General features: G+C 36.5%; 2 protein-coding genes across 2 annotated transcripts; one reads left to right on the forward strand and one right to left on the reverse strand.

The window, feature by feature from the left end:
- Window positions 1-3,719: 3,719 nt before the first annotated feature.
- LOC129731866 (uncharacterized) lies at window positions 3,720-11,411 on the forward strand. Its single transcript, XM_055692225.1, has 3 exons — window positions 3,720-4,888; window positions 9,607-9,792; window positions 9,857-11,411. The coding sequence occupies exons 1-3, from the start codon at window positions 4,816-4,818 to the stop codon at window positions 10,057-10,059; spliced, it is 462 nt and encodes a 153-aa protein (XP_055548200.1). The 5' UTR covers window positions 3,720-4,815; the 3' UTR covers window positions 10,060-11,411.
- LOC129731865 (transcription factor Adf-1-like) lies at window positions 11,405-13,088 on the reverse strand. The gene is made up of 3 exons (XM_055692224.1): window positions 12,733-13,088; window positions 12,397-12,547; window positions 11,405-12,342 (listed from the first exon to the last, which is right to left on the reverse strand). The coding sequence occupies exons 1-3, from the start codon at window positions 12,935-12,937 to the stop codon at window positions 11,799-11,801; spliced, it is 900 nt and encodes a 299-aa protein (XP_055548199.1). The 5' UTR covers window positions 12,938-13,088; the 3' UTR covers window positions 11,405-11,798.
- Between the last annotated feature and the right edge of the window lie 1,142 nt (window positions 13,089-14,230).

Raw genomic sequence — 14,230 nt, forward strand, 5'->3', positions numbered from 1 at the left:
TTTGTGCGCGTTTTTATCTCCACGTAATTTCTTCATTACAACTGTGTTTTGCGCGAAAATAAATGGTGAAATCAACTAAAATTACTAGTGTTGGTGTTCCTAATAACAGAACTATCGGAATATGCAGCCTTAGGAGGATTTCGTGCGAGATAAGTGATATTATTTATTGAGATTTTTTTTTCTGTTTGAGTTGTTTGCGTTGGCATACTTTATGCTCAACTGCAATTGTTTTTTGACATACAGGCGGCGTTGTATTTTTTTGCTTTGATCATCGACGTGTAGAGATAGATTCTTACAGATCTGTTTCGTATGTACATATTTTTGTTTAAGGGTAGAGAAAAAATAAACTAATTATTTACTAAAATGTTTGTAAATAAACAGAGGATGTCTTGTTCATACGAATGCGTCACTTAGCACATATTTTTAGAGTTTCGGGTTTATGTTTCGGAGAACATTGAACTTCGTTCGCGTAGGTCTTATTTGACAATGTTCAACTAAGAGGTGAAGCCTCTTTAGGCTAGAGATTGATTTGCTACTAATGAAAGTAACGTCAAACCGGTGGATAAAAATAAGCGTATAACTAAATTATTGACAGTCTGAACTCTACGTATTCATTCACCCATAACCACAAAACATAAAATAGTGAAATTGCTATATAAATAATCGAAAAATTCAACTGATAAAATACAAATCAAACTAAATAGTCGGTAAATCACAATAGCCTCAGCTCTTCGTAGCTCTCAAAATTCATACCTATAATATGATCAATTATCGACCCGCAACATCTAACAAATGTATCCCTGGGTCTCCCTTTCCTACTAAAATTTCCCATCTCACGTAACATTTATGAGGGCACCTAGAATTCTCTGCGCTTCTCTCAAGTAAATGTTGGACTAACATTCCTTTTTCGTTCCCCAACAGTTGCAAGGACGTGGCCTGGGCGGTAACAGTTCTCTGGAGACATCTGACCTTTGTTTAGCGACATTTGATAAGATCCCAAATTTCATGTTGCTGCTCACAAACGAGGGTAATTTGTTCTCGTAAACAGAGTATTGTTGCTGACACCACCTACGAAGTTGTGCAGCTGTTTTTGCTATGCTATGCTATGCTATGCTACGCTATTATATTTAATCATATTTTTGGAAAATGTCTGAACAACAAAACAAACGATTTTTAAGATTCTTCTGGTTATTAGTGATTCAAAAATACCTTCCCTTTTTTGCAGCAGCGTTGCCAAATTTTACCCCCGTTCAATAAATTCAGTCAATGATTTTGAAGCCTTACAAAAGTATTGGAAACACGCAAAACCTAATAAAAAGATTATATTTGTTCATTCCATTTGACGAGAAAATTGAAACAAAATTATTTTCAAATAAATTGCCGTAGAATAAATAATAGAAAACCACATAGCGACGAAAGTGCTATGAAGGGAGAAAAAGAGAGAAAAAGAAGAGAGACAAATCAATACCTTTTAATTGAAAAATTTTATTGTTGGAAATTAATTGAGAGAAAAAACCGGCAACACTGCTGCAAAAATGGACGAATACATTAGGATTTCTATTAAGGAAGAAATTCAAAACTGGTTGCGTATATCTATATCTCGAGTTTGACTCATGTCACCTTAGGGTGATTCTTACGTGAAATTTTTTAAAGAACACGATGAAATTACAAATCAAAAATAAAAATGGCTGCATTAAAGTGTAAAAAAAGTGTAAATTTAGTTTCAAAAATAATATATCTGGCAACACTTCTGGCCGATTTTTTTTTCTGGATCTTATATCATATTTTAATTGTAAGAAAAAGAAAAACGAGATTTTGAATAAAAAATGCGCAACAAAGACGGGGGTCCGACAAAGCAGATAAATATTTCCCATCTTATTCCATCTTTTGGCAGTTTCTAACATGTTTACTCTCGCGAAATGTTATCTTGAAATAAAACGCTAGTATTCATCTCGCAATAATTTTATGCTAGTTTTATGTATATATACATCCTATAAAAAGCACTTTGTTCCAGGAGGAGAAAAGCTTTATCTGGGAACCGAACATAGCTTTCGGAAAACAAGTTATTAGCAATCGAAATACAAAAAAAAAACATCTACAAGACACACAAATACTAGTTCCTTCTTCGTCGGGGAGAGCTTCGAGACTCGCACTATCTGATCCTAGTCAATAAATAAATATGCTAGTGGCAGAACATCCCAAAAGGTTCGATTGTCATGGAAAACATGCGTACACAGGACGACGATAGATCTTCTACAATCGCTCTCCCATCTAACCTCCGAGAATATACCATTTGTTCCCCTATCGGATATCGTTTCATCTTCCCTATTAAGCAATCGTAGTTTAAAACCCTGCGTTTCCCAGTTTACGGTTAACTCCGCTCAATAAATGAGATTCAATATTCTAAGTTCAAACAAAAGCTCATACATGCTCTATCATAAACCGCAAATGTTAGAAAACATTTCTTCTCCAGAAAAAAGTCAAAACGAAGTCAACTACAGCAGACAAGAAAAACACTTTTTTGCTAATCTAGTCCACCCCTTGGTTATAAGCCCGCCGCTGCTAGCGCCACACTTCCTGTTGAATAGTCAATGTTTACACGCCCCAACCAAACTCCCGAAAATGCTTTTGGCTCAATCGTTTGACACCATCTGTATGTAATCTCCGAACAACATCAGAGAATCATAACCATAAGAAAAGAAAAAAAAATAGAACATCCCGTGACGGGCTTCGCTGCTGAAGGCACTGATAAGCTCACTAGGGGAGTTGCTTCTATATTCATCTCATTTGGCCGACGTTAGCGGAGAATATACAGGAATAATATCAAATTGTCACGAAATTATACTCTAATGGATGCAAATTTAGTATATTGTTTTATTAAACAGCTTTCACAAAGCTTTCATATTCATCTTCACTGCTACAATTTTCTTGCTTCTAAACTCATTGTACTATTTATTATTATTTAAACAAAAACCAATGTAAACGAGTCACACTAATACAACAGCTGTTTATTATGTTGTATAATGTCAGAGCAACTATTCAACGGTCGGTCAAGGTATCCATACAGTGGTCTGGTACAATAATTTTTCGAGAAAAGCTTCGTTAAAAACAGTTCTGCAAAAAAACTTTATCCTACTTGTGAACTGAAACTAAACTAAAAACTTAAAATATTTAACTATTTAGCGAAAGTTTTTTTTCTATCAACTTACAATTTTTTGAGGTAGGAAATTGAAGTTATTGAATTTGTAGGAGTGTCTATGCTAGAATATTCTACCAACTTTACTTTTTTACCAACTTAGCTTTTAGGTGAGTTTTTAAGGTTCTTACTGTATAAGAATCCCAAAGTAAAAAAATCCATGCCGTGGATTTGTAGACTGCCTGGACTAGAAAATATGAAAATTTCCTCGTTGTAAATTGAGTGTCAAATTGCTAAAATGAAGCTAAGAGCAATTACCCTATTTGTTTTTTTTTTTATATTTCTTCGCCTTTTATTCAGTTTTATAAAAGATGATAGCAGAATGAGAGTTTTTGTGAAAATGCGTTCGAAGTGCTATTTTGAGATCTTATTGCTGCACAGATTAGGCACAGGAACTCATCGAGAGCCCGCCTACAATAGAACCACAAAAGCTAAACTATGCTCCAAGTCTTAGTTTTTAGAACTTCAACTTATAGTAGCAACAGGTTTGATTATCCGTGGAATTATACAGCCCATGCGAAGCGAAACGCATCTGATTTTATGTAACGTACGCTATGTAGCGAATATATTCCCACAATAAAATAGTTAAAAATTGAGATCAAGTGACTGTGCACAGTTGAATTCCACTGGGTCTAGACGTTCAGGTGCTAGCTACAGACATATATTTTCAGCGAAACGTCTATTCTCAGCTAATCAATTCAGTTTACTGGCGAATCACGTTTCGGAACTGACCATGCGTGACTATGCTTATTCTAGAGCCAATTACTCCCACAGGTGGAAGTAGGTGGTATGTACCTACAATTTGACGCCCGTATCAGCTAATTCACGTCCGGCTGATTCGTGATAGAACTCTAACGCTAGGAATGTTTTGTGTAACTAGCAATTGATCAAACGAGTATTGGTTTACTGATCACTATCTTCAGCTACATCGACACCAAAATTAGCGTGAATAATTAAAGTATGTTCAATTTCACCTAACATACGGCACATATCGGATGAATTAATCATTGACATTATTATCGATTACCCTTTGAGCTCTGATTCGTTATAGATTGTAGTCTACCGTATCCAAACCTAGAACAGTGCTCAATCACATACGTTTAGGGTCAAATATGTACGCAACACGCAGCACCGTTGTTAGTCCAAAATGCCCAAATTGATCATGTTCCCCGGATCACAAACAATGTCGTTCGTTTTTTCAATTTTCTTTTCACTATTTTTTATTCATTCGGTTTATTTGGCCCTATCGGCCACAGGTAGCAGGCAGTTTATTTTAAACCCAGCTTTGCGTTGCGGAGACTAAAGAAGCTGGCAGGTAAGGCAGATGCAATACCAATCGAAACAGACCTACGCAAACAAACTCGATTGTGAAAGTGTAATCACACGGCTCGGGAAGTCAGTCTCTAGTAAACTGCTGCATTGAGCAGCATAACAATGAATCTACGTACGGTGGTTTGGTTATCTAGTTATATGTAATTTATCTTTTCTAGTTCTATTATCATACATAGTTTGTGTTGTGAGGTGTAAAAAATGTAAATAGTTGATTTTTTTTCAACCAGTTATTACAATTTGTAAACGTGCCATTCGATAACTCTCTATCTAAGGTTAAATTATAATACATGCAAACAAACATGGCTCGTATGAATATCACTTCATTGTGCGTAGTTTTGCTTACAGTTTGCATCTCAATCAGTAAGTTATAAACAGGTGATGAAAAAAATATTATTTTGTGTGGGGAAATAACTTTACAACTAACCTCATTTACTTCATAACTTGCCGTAGCAGTTGGAAGCTGTTACGGTTTTATCGTAAATTAGTAATGATTTTAATTGACATAGCTTTTATTGGGCCTATGTAATTCAAGTCTACCAGTAGCTTTCAAATTGGGAATCTTTCCGAATCCTCAAAAGCGCTTACCTCCTCGTAAACAGCAGCTTGTCCAGCTCAGTATTGCATGCAGTATTGTGATTATCATTTGATTTGAGAGAAGAAGCTCTTGGTTTATTAGGAAGAATGACCAATTGAATTTTAATAGCTTTGGGAGAAACTTTCAACTGTTATAAGTAGTTGGAGCAAATATTCAAGCTTTTCTGCAATCGATCTAATGGGTAGAGAATTTGTGCATCCCGGTGGAAAATCAGACAGATTTGAAGTGTATATATTGTATAGAAGTGGACCCAAGATTGAAACAATCTATCATATTTTGACTTCTTGTGGACCACTGTTAGAGTTCGAGTTCTAGCAGTTTCAGTGGAAGAACCTTTTGATTTTTTCGTATTATATTATTATAGTATCTATGAGCAATTGATGTATTGCGGAATTTCCATGACAAAATCCAAACAGGTAATCTATTAAGAATGATTCTCCAAAACAGTTTAGTAGCCGTAGAAAGCAATCTAGATGGTCGATAACTCGAAACCTCTTCTGCATTCATAACCAGTTTTAAAATCGAAGTAATTTTCTCATTTTTCGTGATTTGAAAAAATATGCAATTATAAAAAAGATATTGGAAATTGTTTCAAAAAAAATTTTGAATATGGTTTCTAATTTTCGATTTTAGTACTAAAAACTCTCAAAAGAATGACGCTAGGTTTAAGCTTTTTCTGTGAATCTCAATGAATAGTTTTTAAAAACAAGATCACGCAAGCGTTGATGTTGTCAGCTTCGTACATTTTCATGAGAATAAGAGACTGAAGATTACTTAAGATAATGTATCCTTCCGAAAGTTATTCTAGCAACTCTTTTGAGAAAAAAGAATATTTCTAAACAGCAAATTTGGAGTTAGGACAAGAAGGTTTCTGGGTTTTCACATTGATTAAGGATTTATATCGATCATTTATTTCATGACACATTCAAAATGTACATACACCTGTTTGAATCCACAGTGAAATATCTAGACCCGTTAAGGTTATTAGGTTTTTTAAAATGTTGAAAGTGCAACTTTTTTTTTTGTTTATTAATTACGTAAAAAACAACTAACAACGGATTAAAATCTAACATTATCTTTCAAAATATTGAAAAAGTAAGGGTGCTCAGCCCTATATTGAAAAATAATGTTATTTATAGCATTTTTGTAGAACACTTCGACTTTCTAAAAAATTGTTTTCAGGTTACCCAAACGTGATTTATGAAAAAATGACCTTTTTAAGCTTCAAAACCACTCTTCTGCAATTTTTAAAACCCTTCAAAACACAAATTAAAAAATAAATTTGACAACTGAAAAATTCACTGCAAAGCGGAATTAATCACGAAAATTTACATGAAAAAAAGATCTTTGATATCTTATCGGGAGGCTGAGATATTGGCATTTTTATATGTGATGGAAAACTATGCATTTTTACAAATATGTCAAATACCTGTTTTATTTTGGAAAATAAAAAATAACAATGTTCAGAAAACAAATACATTTCTGAATAGCTGATAACTCAGTCGAAGGTTCAAAAATTCGGCAAAATCTGCGAAAAAGTTAGAACGCAAATTGTGATTGTTAGTGCCTTCTTATAGAAAACTTTATGTTGCTCGTAATATGTAAGAGATATAAACATGATATCTTCGACTAAATTTCTTGTTTTAAGATAACCTAATACCCCGTTCACACTACACCGCATATCACTGGATATCAAACGATTCGTGCTATCGAGGCCATATCACCATCCATATTACCTGGTATCCCATACAATCGAGCTGTCAACGGATATCACCTCGGCCACATGCTATCGCGGATATCATGTTCGAAAACCAATAATAACCACAATTCAAGCAGTTGGCAACACGGCCAAAGGACTTTCGACGCAACCCTACAAATTTCGAACTTCGCGTTGCATGCGAGGAAAAAGGAAGGAAATATTTTTGCTATTTTCGTCCCGCACATGTTGACAATTGCATATGAGAGTTCGCGTTGGTGCGAGCCAACTCGCTGACATCTCTATCCTAATCCCATTGCTCTTGTTGTCTTGTTTTAGCGTTGACCTGTTTTTGTTTTCTTCTCTTTTCAATTCCCAAGCAAATGTCAAATCATATTAGCTCACTCTAATGTGAACGCTCGAGGTGATATCCTAAATCATCTGGCGATATCAGGTGATATCCAGCGTAGTCTGAACAAGGCATGAGACTTTGTTGAAGACACCTCACGTCTATCTTAATCTGATCAAAAAGTAAATTTTTTATCTCACTCATTGGTGAATTGATCACCCATATTTCTACATTAAGAGATGCATTTTTGAATATCCTGAAACTTCTCCGAACATACCTTATGGCTATAATTAACTTTTGAATCACTATTCAATTTATCGCACAAAAACGGCAGGATAGTAGCATTTCTGTGAAAATGCTCAGTTTTCCATCACATGTAAAAACGCCAATAATTCAGCCTCCCGATAAAATATCTATGATCTTTTTTCATGTGAATTTTCGTCTTGAGTCCCGCTTTGCAGTAAAAAATTCCGTTCTTGATCCAAAAAATTTTTCATACGTGTTTTGAAGGGTTTTATCTAAAAATTATGAGCAAAATTCACTTTTCCACGATGTTCAATGGGCTCTGTGCCAAATAATTGAATGCAATGCTGAACCAAACCATGCAAAATATCCAAAAACAACCCCACAAAAATCAAAAAATATATGAAAGAATGTGGGAACCGAACAGATTTGTAAAATATGCAAAAGAATGATTTTGTAGCTAGAAAAAGTCATTTTTTCATAAATCACGTTTGGGTAAACTGAAATTTTTTTTTTTAGAAAGTCGAAATGTTCTACAAAAATGCTATAAATAACATTATCTTTCAATTTAGGGTTGGGCACCTTGAATTTTTCAACATCGATTTTTTTTTGGGACAGCCTACTATACAGTAAACTCCCCACATCTCGATGTTGAGGTGACCATCACGAGAGCGTAATATCAAGAAAATAAGTTACCCAGAGTGCTAGATTAGATCAAGCAGAAGATCTAAAGTACGGCACAAAGCCTGTTAGGTACCTACTAGTGAAAAGCGAATCAACATTTCCGAATTGATCCATATGCTCCTTGGTTTGGCGAATGATATTGATAGCATCGGTTTCAGCCGCAGAAATAAGAGGCATTCGTGGCTTTCAAAAGGGATGAAAGTTGGGTTGTACCAAAGCAAAGTACATTGGTAGGGAGCACGGAATGTCGTCGAATCTTGAAACTAAGATGGTTACAGCTGAGGGTATCTATGAAGAAGTCGGCGAATTTGTGTACCTTATGACCCACATCTTGGTTGGTGTGACAACGATGTTCGACGCGAAGTGAGTAGACAGATAGCTTTCGCCAACAGGATTTTCTATGGTTTACATATCCAGCTGAGATCCCTTAGCATTCATGTCCGCACGAAATTTGCACTCTATAGGACGTGGATACATCCGGTGGAGCTCTATGGCCATGAGTGTTGATCGATGAAGGATTCTTTGATATATCGAAATACAAGATTGTGGGTGCATGCAAATTTGAAAGGATCATTGGAATTATCGAGATAGGAGAAGATATCGAATTTTTTATGTTTTCGAACTCAATTGTTGCTGACATAGTAAAACTGATTGCAACGGAAATTTTTTTTTCTATTCTTGATAACAATAATAGTAGAGAGCACAATCGCAAAAAGCATAACGAGGCCGAAAATTTTGTTGGAGTAAGGAAAAGCCTGCTTGAGTACAATAAATATAGTTATTCCTCCTCAAATAGGCTTAAAAACCCTCTCATCTTTTCATACAAATAAATACAATTATAAATATATTACAAATCAAAATATTTAAAACTAGAAATGAATATTGATCCTCAATTCTTGATATTTTTTGCAGCTTCGACAGTCCAAAATAAGCCCATCCTAAAATTATAGCTAAGTAGATATATAAGTAGAGCAATGGCAATAGTTGAGTACTAAATATTTATTATGAAAGGAATATTCAGAACCAAATCATTAATTCAACAAATTAGATTAGAATAATGATTTCCTACAGCGAATTTATTAATCGATCATTCTGCAGTTCTACAGAAAGATAGAAACATTTGACTAATCCTAATGGTATAAGTGCGTGGAAAGACTTTGAGTGATACTTTTGTATGCAAATAAGTCTTTACACCCGGTAGGTATGCTAATCCTTGCTACACGCCAGAAAGCAGATTATAGGCTCTATTTTATGGTTGCAAGTTTCTCGAAATACTTGTGGTTGAGCGAAATCGTGTTATCTACCGAAAAGACGCACCACTGATTCGTGATGAGATACTATTTTTGCAGGAAAACTCAATAAGGAAACTTTTTCGATTTTTAATGTTTCTGTGATTTTCAAAGTTTTGACGCGCATTTCATTGAAAAAACTAGGATAAACCTGCGACTTGAAACAAATTACGATTATTTAATAAAGCCCCACACTCATCATCTCCATTTCATTTCATTTAGCCCATGCTTTGAAGTGCTATCGATGCAACAGCTTCGACGATCCTGCCTGTTTCGATGTCTATTTTGAATCCTCTGGAGCTAGCAACGATTCGATGGTGAGAAGACCTAAATTAGATCCATTCCTGGTGGAGTGCGGCCAAAATGAAACCGGACGGGTACCGTTTTGTCGAAAAATTACAATCACAGGTAGGTATCAGTAATAAAGAGACTCGAGTATTACAAACTGTTATTAATATAATCTATATTTTAGTACTGAAAGGCGAACATCATCGAGTCGTTAGAGACTGTGGTTACGAGCGGTCAAATACGGATTGTTATAAGGCAGATAACGAAGGGCATCTGGAAACGGTTTGTCAATGCTGGACGGATGGATGCAATTCAGCCGTACGGAATGGGCACGTGCTAGTACAGTTTGTTGGATTTATTGTACTTTTGAAATTGTTTTATAACTAAGAACTTGAGTAAGAAATTTCACAACCAAGCACTAAATTTAATTTAATTTGACTAATCAGGCTTACTTACAGTAAATCTTAATTTTGGTTACTGGAAAACAACCCACCACTTCTTCACTCGTAAAAAATATATACGTTAAAAGCATCAGATAAGATGGTACTTCAAAATGGGTCGTATATGAGTATATCATTTTATTGATAAAGTAGCATATCAGAATCGTAAAGGTCAAACACCGAATCGTTATTGCGATTATTTATGCAATTTAATTGACGTTACCTATCTTGTTTGTGCAGACCGTAACACAGGATTTTTACCCCTAGGTTCGACAAACGGCATCTAAGCTCGAAGGCTAACACATGGTAATGAAATGAAAGTCGTAAATTTATTGTTCCAATCATAATAAACATACCTCGTATTTCGTATATAAGTTAATTTGAAATTTTACACACTAATTTTTATTCAATCAGCAGTCAAATGTTTGTACATTTCATGACCTAGATAACACCAACACTTTGAGGTAAAAAATATTTCTTTTAAGCCTCCATAAAATGCCCTTCGATTTTTGTCGAACCATTCCCATCGAAGCAGTCAGAGCAAATACGACGAGGGGTGAGCCCAAGTTATCAAGGTTTCCTTCCTTAACAAACAGCCAACTGTGCCATTTTTAGAAATATGTACGGCACTGTATAGGGCACTATTTACTGTAGTGTGTGGTAGAGCAATTCTAATACTTACTCATACCCGGAGTAGACAGCTAAATATAAATTAAGCAATGCATGAATTATTTATAAGCTGTAATAATCATACTGCCAGAGAGTTAGGATTTGTCAGGTTTGGGTTCCTGCCGTAAAATTCGATTGTAGGCTTTCGTTTAACTAATTATTGTTCAGCTTCAACTTCCTGGTATCAGCAGATATTTACAGGTTGAAATTTATTCATAACATTCAATTGATAGTTGGAATCGGTTCTTATCGGGTATCAAAAGAACGATTTATTAGTAGTCTGCACGAACTCTCACGTTAGATTGAATTGTGTGCGCTAATTGTTGAGTCACGTTTCTGAGGAGTCGAATGTATAGAAATTCAATTCTATAACTCTACTGAAATCATTTCACTTCTGCTACTAATTTATCAGCCTTCCATAGTAATTTATCTCTGAGTGAACTATGCGTTCAATTACTGCATTTACATTTGACATAACTACTGTATAATTTAGTTTTGTATTTTCGCTCCATGCATTATTTCTAAGGTTGTCACGTGACCCAGATTTCTCGAATAGGTAGTTTTCAAGTTAACAATCATCGTAATAATCACTGAATTCGGTTATTGGTAATAAATACACATGATTATATAGTTGGCACTACCCTTTTTATTTTACCTCGTTTATTTTTTTCACAGCCTTTTCGCAGTATTTAATCATAAATGCCACGATTCACTGTAGCAATACTTTTTCCCAGGGATTTTTTTTTCTTTCACTTAGCCATTTATCTTGAAAATAATAGATGAACGCTCTCTGTTTTTCTCGGCCAGTACAAATTATTTGACATAAATTATTTCAATACAACGCGAATCTCTAAAGTCAATTCCCAGATAATGTAATTGATACTTTAACATAGGAAAACGATATAACTGTAGGATTTGTATCAAATATACACAAATCGATGACTGTTAAACGCTTTCATTTTGAACAAAAGCTCTTTCAGATTGGCTTAAAAATAGTTTCGCTAACCTGGTAGCCCCCTAGTTGTTCCCCCTGCCACGATCCGAGACCTTATCCAGGTCACCGAATTCAACCTCGTAAAGTAGCTGTTGGATTCGAAGCTTCACGAGTGCATTTTTCCTTGCCGAAAGCCTTTTCAGCACTGGTGCACAGCTCAGTAGAAACCTCTCGTCTGGATCGCTAATTGTCGACGTCGTATTCGTATTTGTGAGTTTAACTTCCTCGCTGATGTGGTCTAAAAATGGCACATTATCACTGTTGTCATCATCCTGCGATATATCCAAATCATTATGTGTCACGGTGGTCATTCCTGTTACCGTAGCTTCCACAGACGGATCGGGACTCGCTGTTTCTACGAATACTTGTTTCGCGTCAAGTGCGTACGCGACCGGAGAACCTTCTTCTACTTCTTCGTATACATACTCTGTTTGATTGTCATCAAACTGTTCGCCCACACTATTTTCGATGTTAACTTGTTCAGTTACGAATTCGGCAATATGAATGATTTGAGCGTCATCGGAAGTAACCGTTTCTTTGTCGCTAGTTGAGTCTGTCTCGGAAATACTAAAATTAGAAAATTTTTTTTAAATGATTAAATGGTACATATGAGAGCCATACCCGTAAAGCTCAACATGGTTCCGCAGGAAGTTCATGTGCTCGTAATATACCCATTTCTTTCGCTTGGATCCCGGAGTAGCCAAAATTTCCTGACGAAAATATTTTATGAAAGTATCGCGCAAACTCTTCCATCTTTTCTTACAGTTGTCAACTTAAACGAGAAAAAAATATAATTTATAATTTTACATCTAAACATCTCATTATTATATGGCGCGCTTATTACAATGCCACACGTTGATCACCATCGCAACGCTTGGCTTTACACTCCAAATTCCGTTCTGAAAAACCGCCAGCAAATAAGAAGCGCCGCTCCATTATAGTATCGTTTAAAACTACCTTGCACTCCAAGCGCACTCGCGATTTCCGCCCATGCACAGTCTGTTGCCCCGGGTTTCCGGTATGCCTTGAGCGATTTGTCGTACAGAACCGGCCGCAGCTTAACTTGCTGGATCAAATGTTCTTCCTGGACACTTTTGGTCAGTAACGATTGGCGTCGCCGCTGCTGTTGCTGCTGCTGCTGGAGTAACAGTTGCTGGTTCATGTCCCTGCTTCGTGGAAAATTGCAATCGCACTCAGTCTGCGGGATATGTTTGTTGAAGATGTGTAATATAGTTTGCTTGATGTTTTTATATTTTATTTGCGATAATGTTCCCAAAAATGTTTATTCATATCTAGAATGCTACACCTTTAAAGCGCCGACTCGGATATATTTGACATTCGAAATGTTGAGCAAAAGACTCAGTGGTTAACTGTCAGAAAAAAATATCCCTGTTGGAAAAAACACTTTCGAGTGTGACGCTTCAGTGACGCCCATATAAGCAACCTTACGCAAAGAAAAATAATCTCCTAATCTGATGTATAGCAATCTATAGTTTTCAAACTATTACCGAATATTCGTCCTCATTTCGTACAATATGATCGGTTCGTAAAAATTCTCATTTTCGAATTATCTAAACAAAGGGATGTTCGAACATTCGAATTGATGCTAACGAAAATGAGTATGCAAATTTCTCATGCTCTTGTTCGATCGTGATATCGACGTAAACGAGAATAAGAGTAATTGTGATTTTTATCATAATAATTCTTAGCTAGGAGCGCTACCAGGGCTTCAAATGGTGAGTTGACAAACTGGAAGGAGCGTCAGCTCCGGCCCTCACAAGTTCCTATCTGACACTTCACGAGTCATATGATTACACTAGACTGCCAGTTGAAACATGGACACAACTGGTTGGTGTTACCTGTATAATGTTATCATCTGACAATAGCTAAGTGAGAAGGTAGAGGAAATGCTTCACCATCCATAGCGTCTGTTCACCAAGATGGTGCGGCTCATAACAGCGTCTGATCACCATGTTAGGAGTGGCTGATCAACATCTTGGTGTCAGCGTGAGACTCTAAACAAAGCTGACACGATGGGTGGAAGGCCCAACGAGCCGCCCCGTAGGACTGCAGGCAGACCGGTAATCAGGTTAGATAGCCTGCACGCCGTATCTTATGATAACGGCTATCGGTGCGTAAACTTTGCGGCCTCCCGTGGTATGGTAGTCCGAAGTACCTTCTTCCCCCGCAAAGATATCCACAAACCCATCTGGAGATCACCCGACCAACAGACAGCGATCTCAAATCGACCACGTCCTAATCGACGGCAGGTTCTTCTCCGACATCATCGCCGCGACCAAATATCGAGCAACTGTGGGACGCCGGGGTTGCACAGGAATACGCGTAGCAGCTGGAGGCACCGTTACCCATGCAAGAGCAGCTTGTCGCAGCATGGCTGGGACTGGGAGAGCATCCAATCTGCCATCTGGTAGCACTGCTGTAGCGCTACTAGGTA

This window comes from Wyeomyia smithii, chromosome 3, assembly GCF_029784165.1.
Source record: "Wyeomyia smithii strain HCP4-BCI-WySm-NY-G18 chromosome 3, ASM2978416v1, whole genome shotgun sequence".
Classification (NCBI taxonomy): domain Eukaryota; kingdom Metazoa; phylum Arthropoda; class Insecta; order Diptera; family Culicidae; genus Wyeomyia; species Wyeomyia smithii.

Bases quoted from the DNA above. Each gene is read 5' to 3' on its own strand.
- LOC129731866 (XM_055692225.1), top strand. From the start codon at position 4,816: ATGCAAACAAACATGGCTCGTATGAATATCACTTCATTGTGCGTAGTT. The intron at 4,889-9,606 runs GTAAGTTATAAA...CATTTCATTTAG, and splicing joins TACAGTTTGCATCTCAATCA to CCCATGCTTTGAAGTGCTAT. The intron at 9,793-9,856 runs GTAGGTATCAGT...TCTATATTTTAG, and splicing joins TCGAAAAATTACAATCACAG to TACTGAAAGGCGAACATCAT.
- LOC129731865 (XM_055692224.1), bottom strand. From the start codon at position 12,937: ATGAACCAGCAACTGTTACTCCAGCAGCAGCAGCAACAGCAGCGGCGA. The intron at 12,548-12,732 runs GTAGTTTTAAAC...TTCTCGTTTAAG, and splicing joins GAGTGCGCTTGGAGTGCAAG to TTGACAACTGTAAGAAAAGA. The intron at 12,343-12,396 runs GTATGGCTCTCA...TTCTAATTTTAG, and splicing joins AACCATGTTGAGCTTTACGG to TATTTCCGAGACAGACTCAA.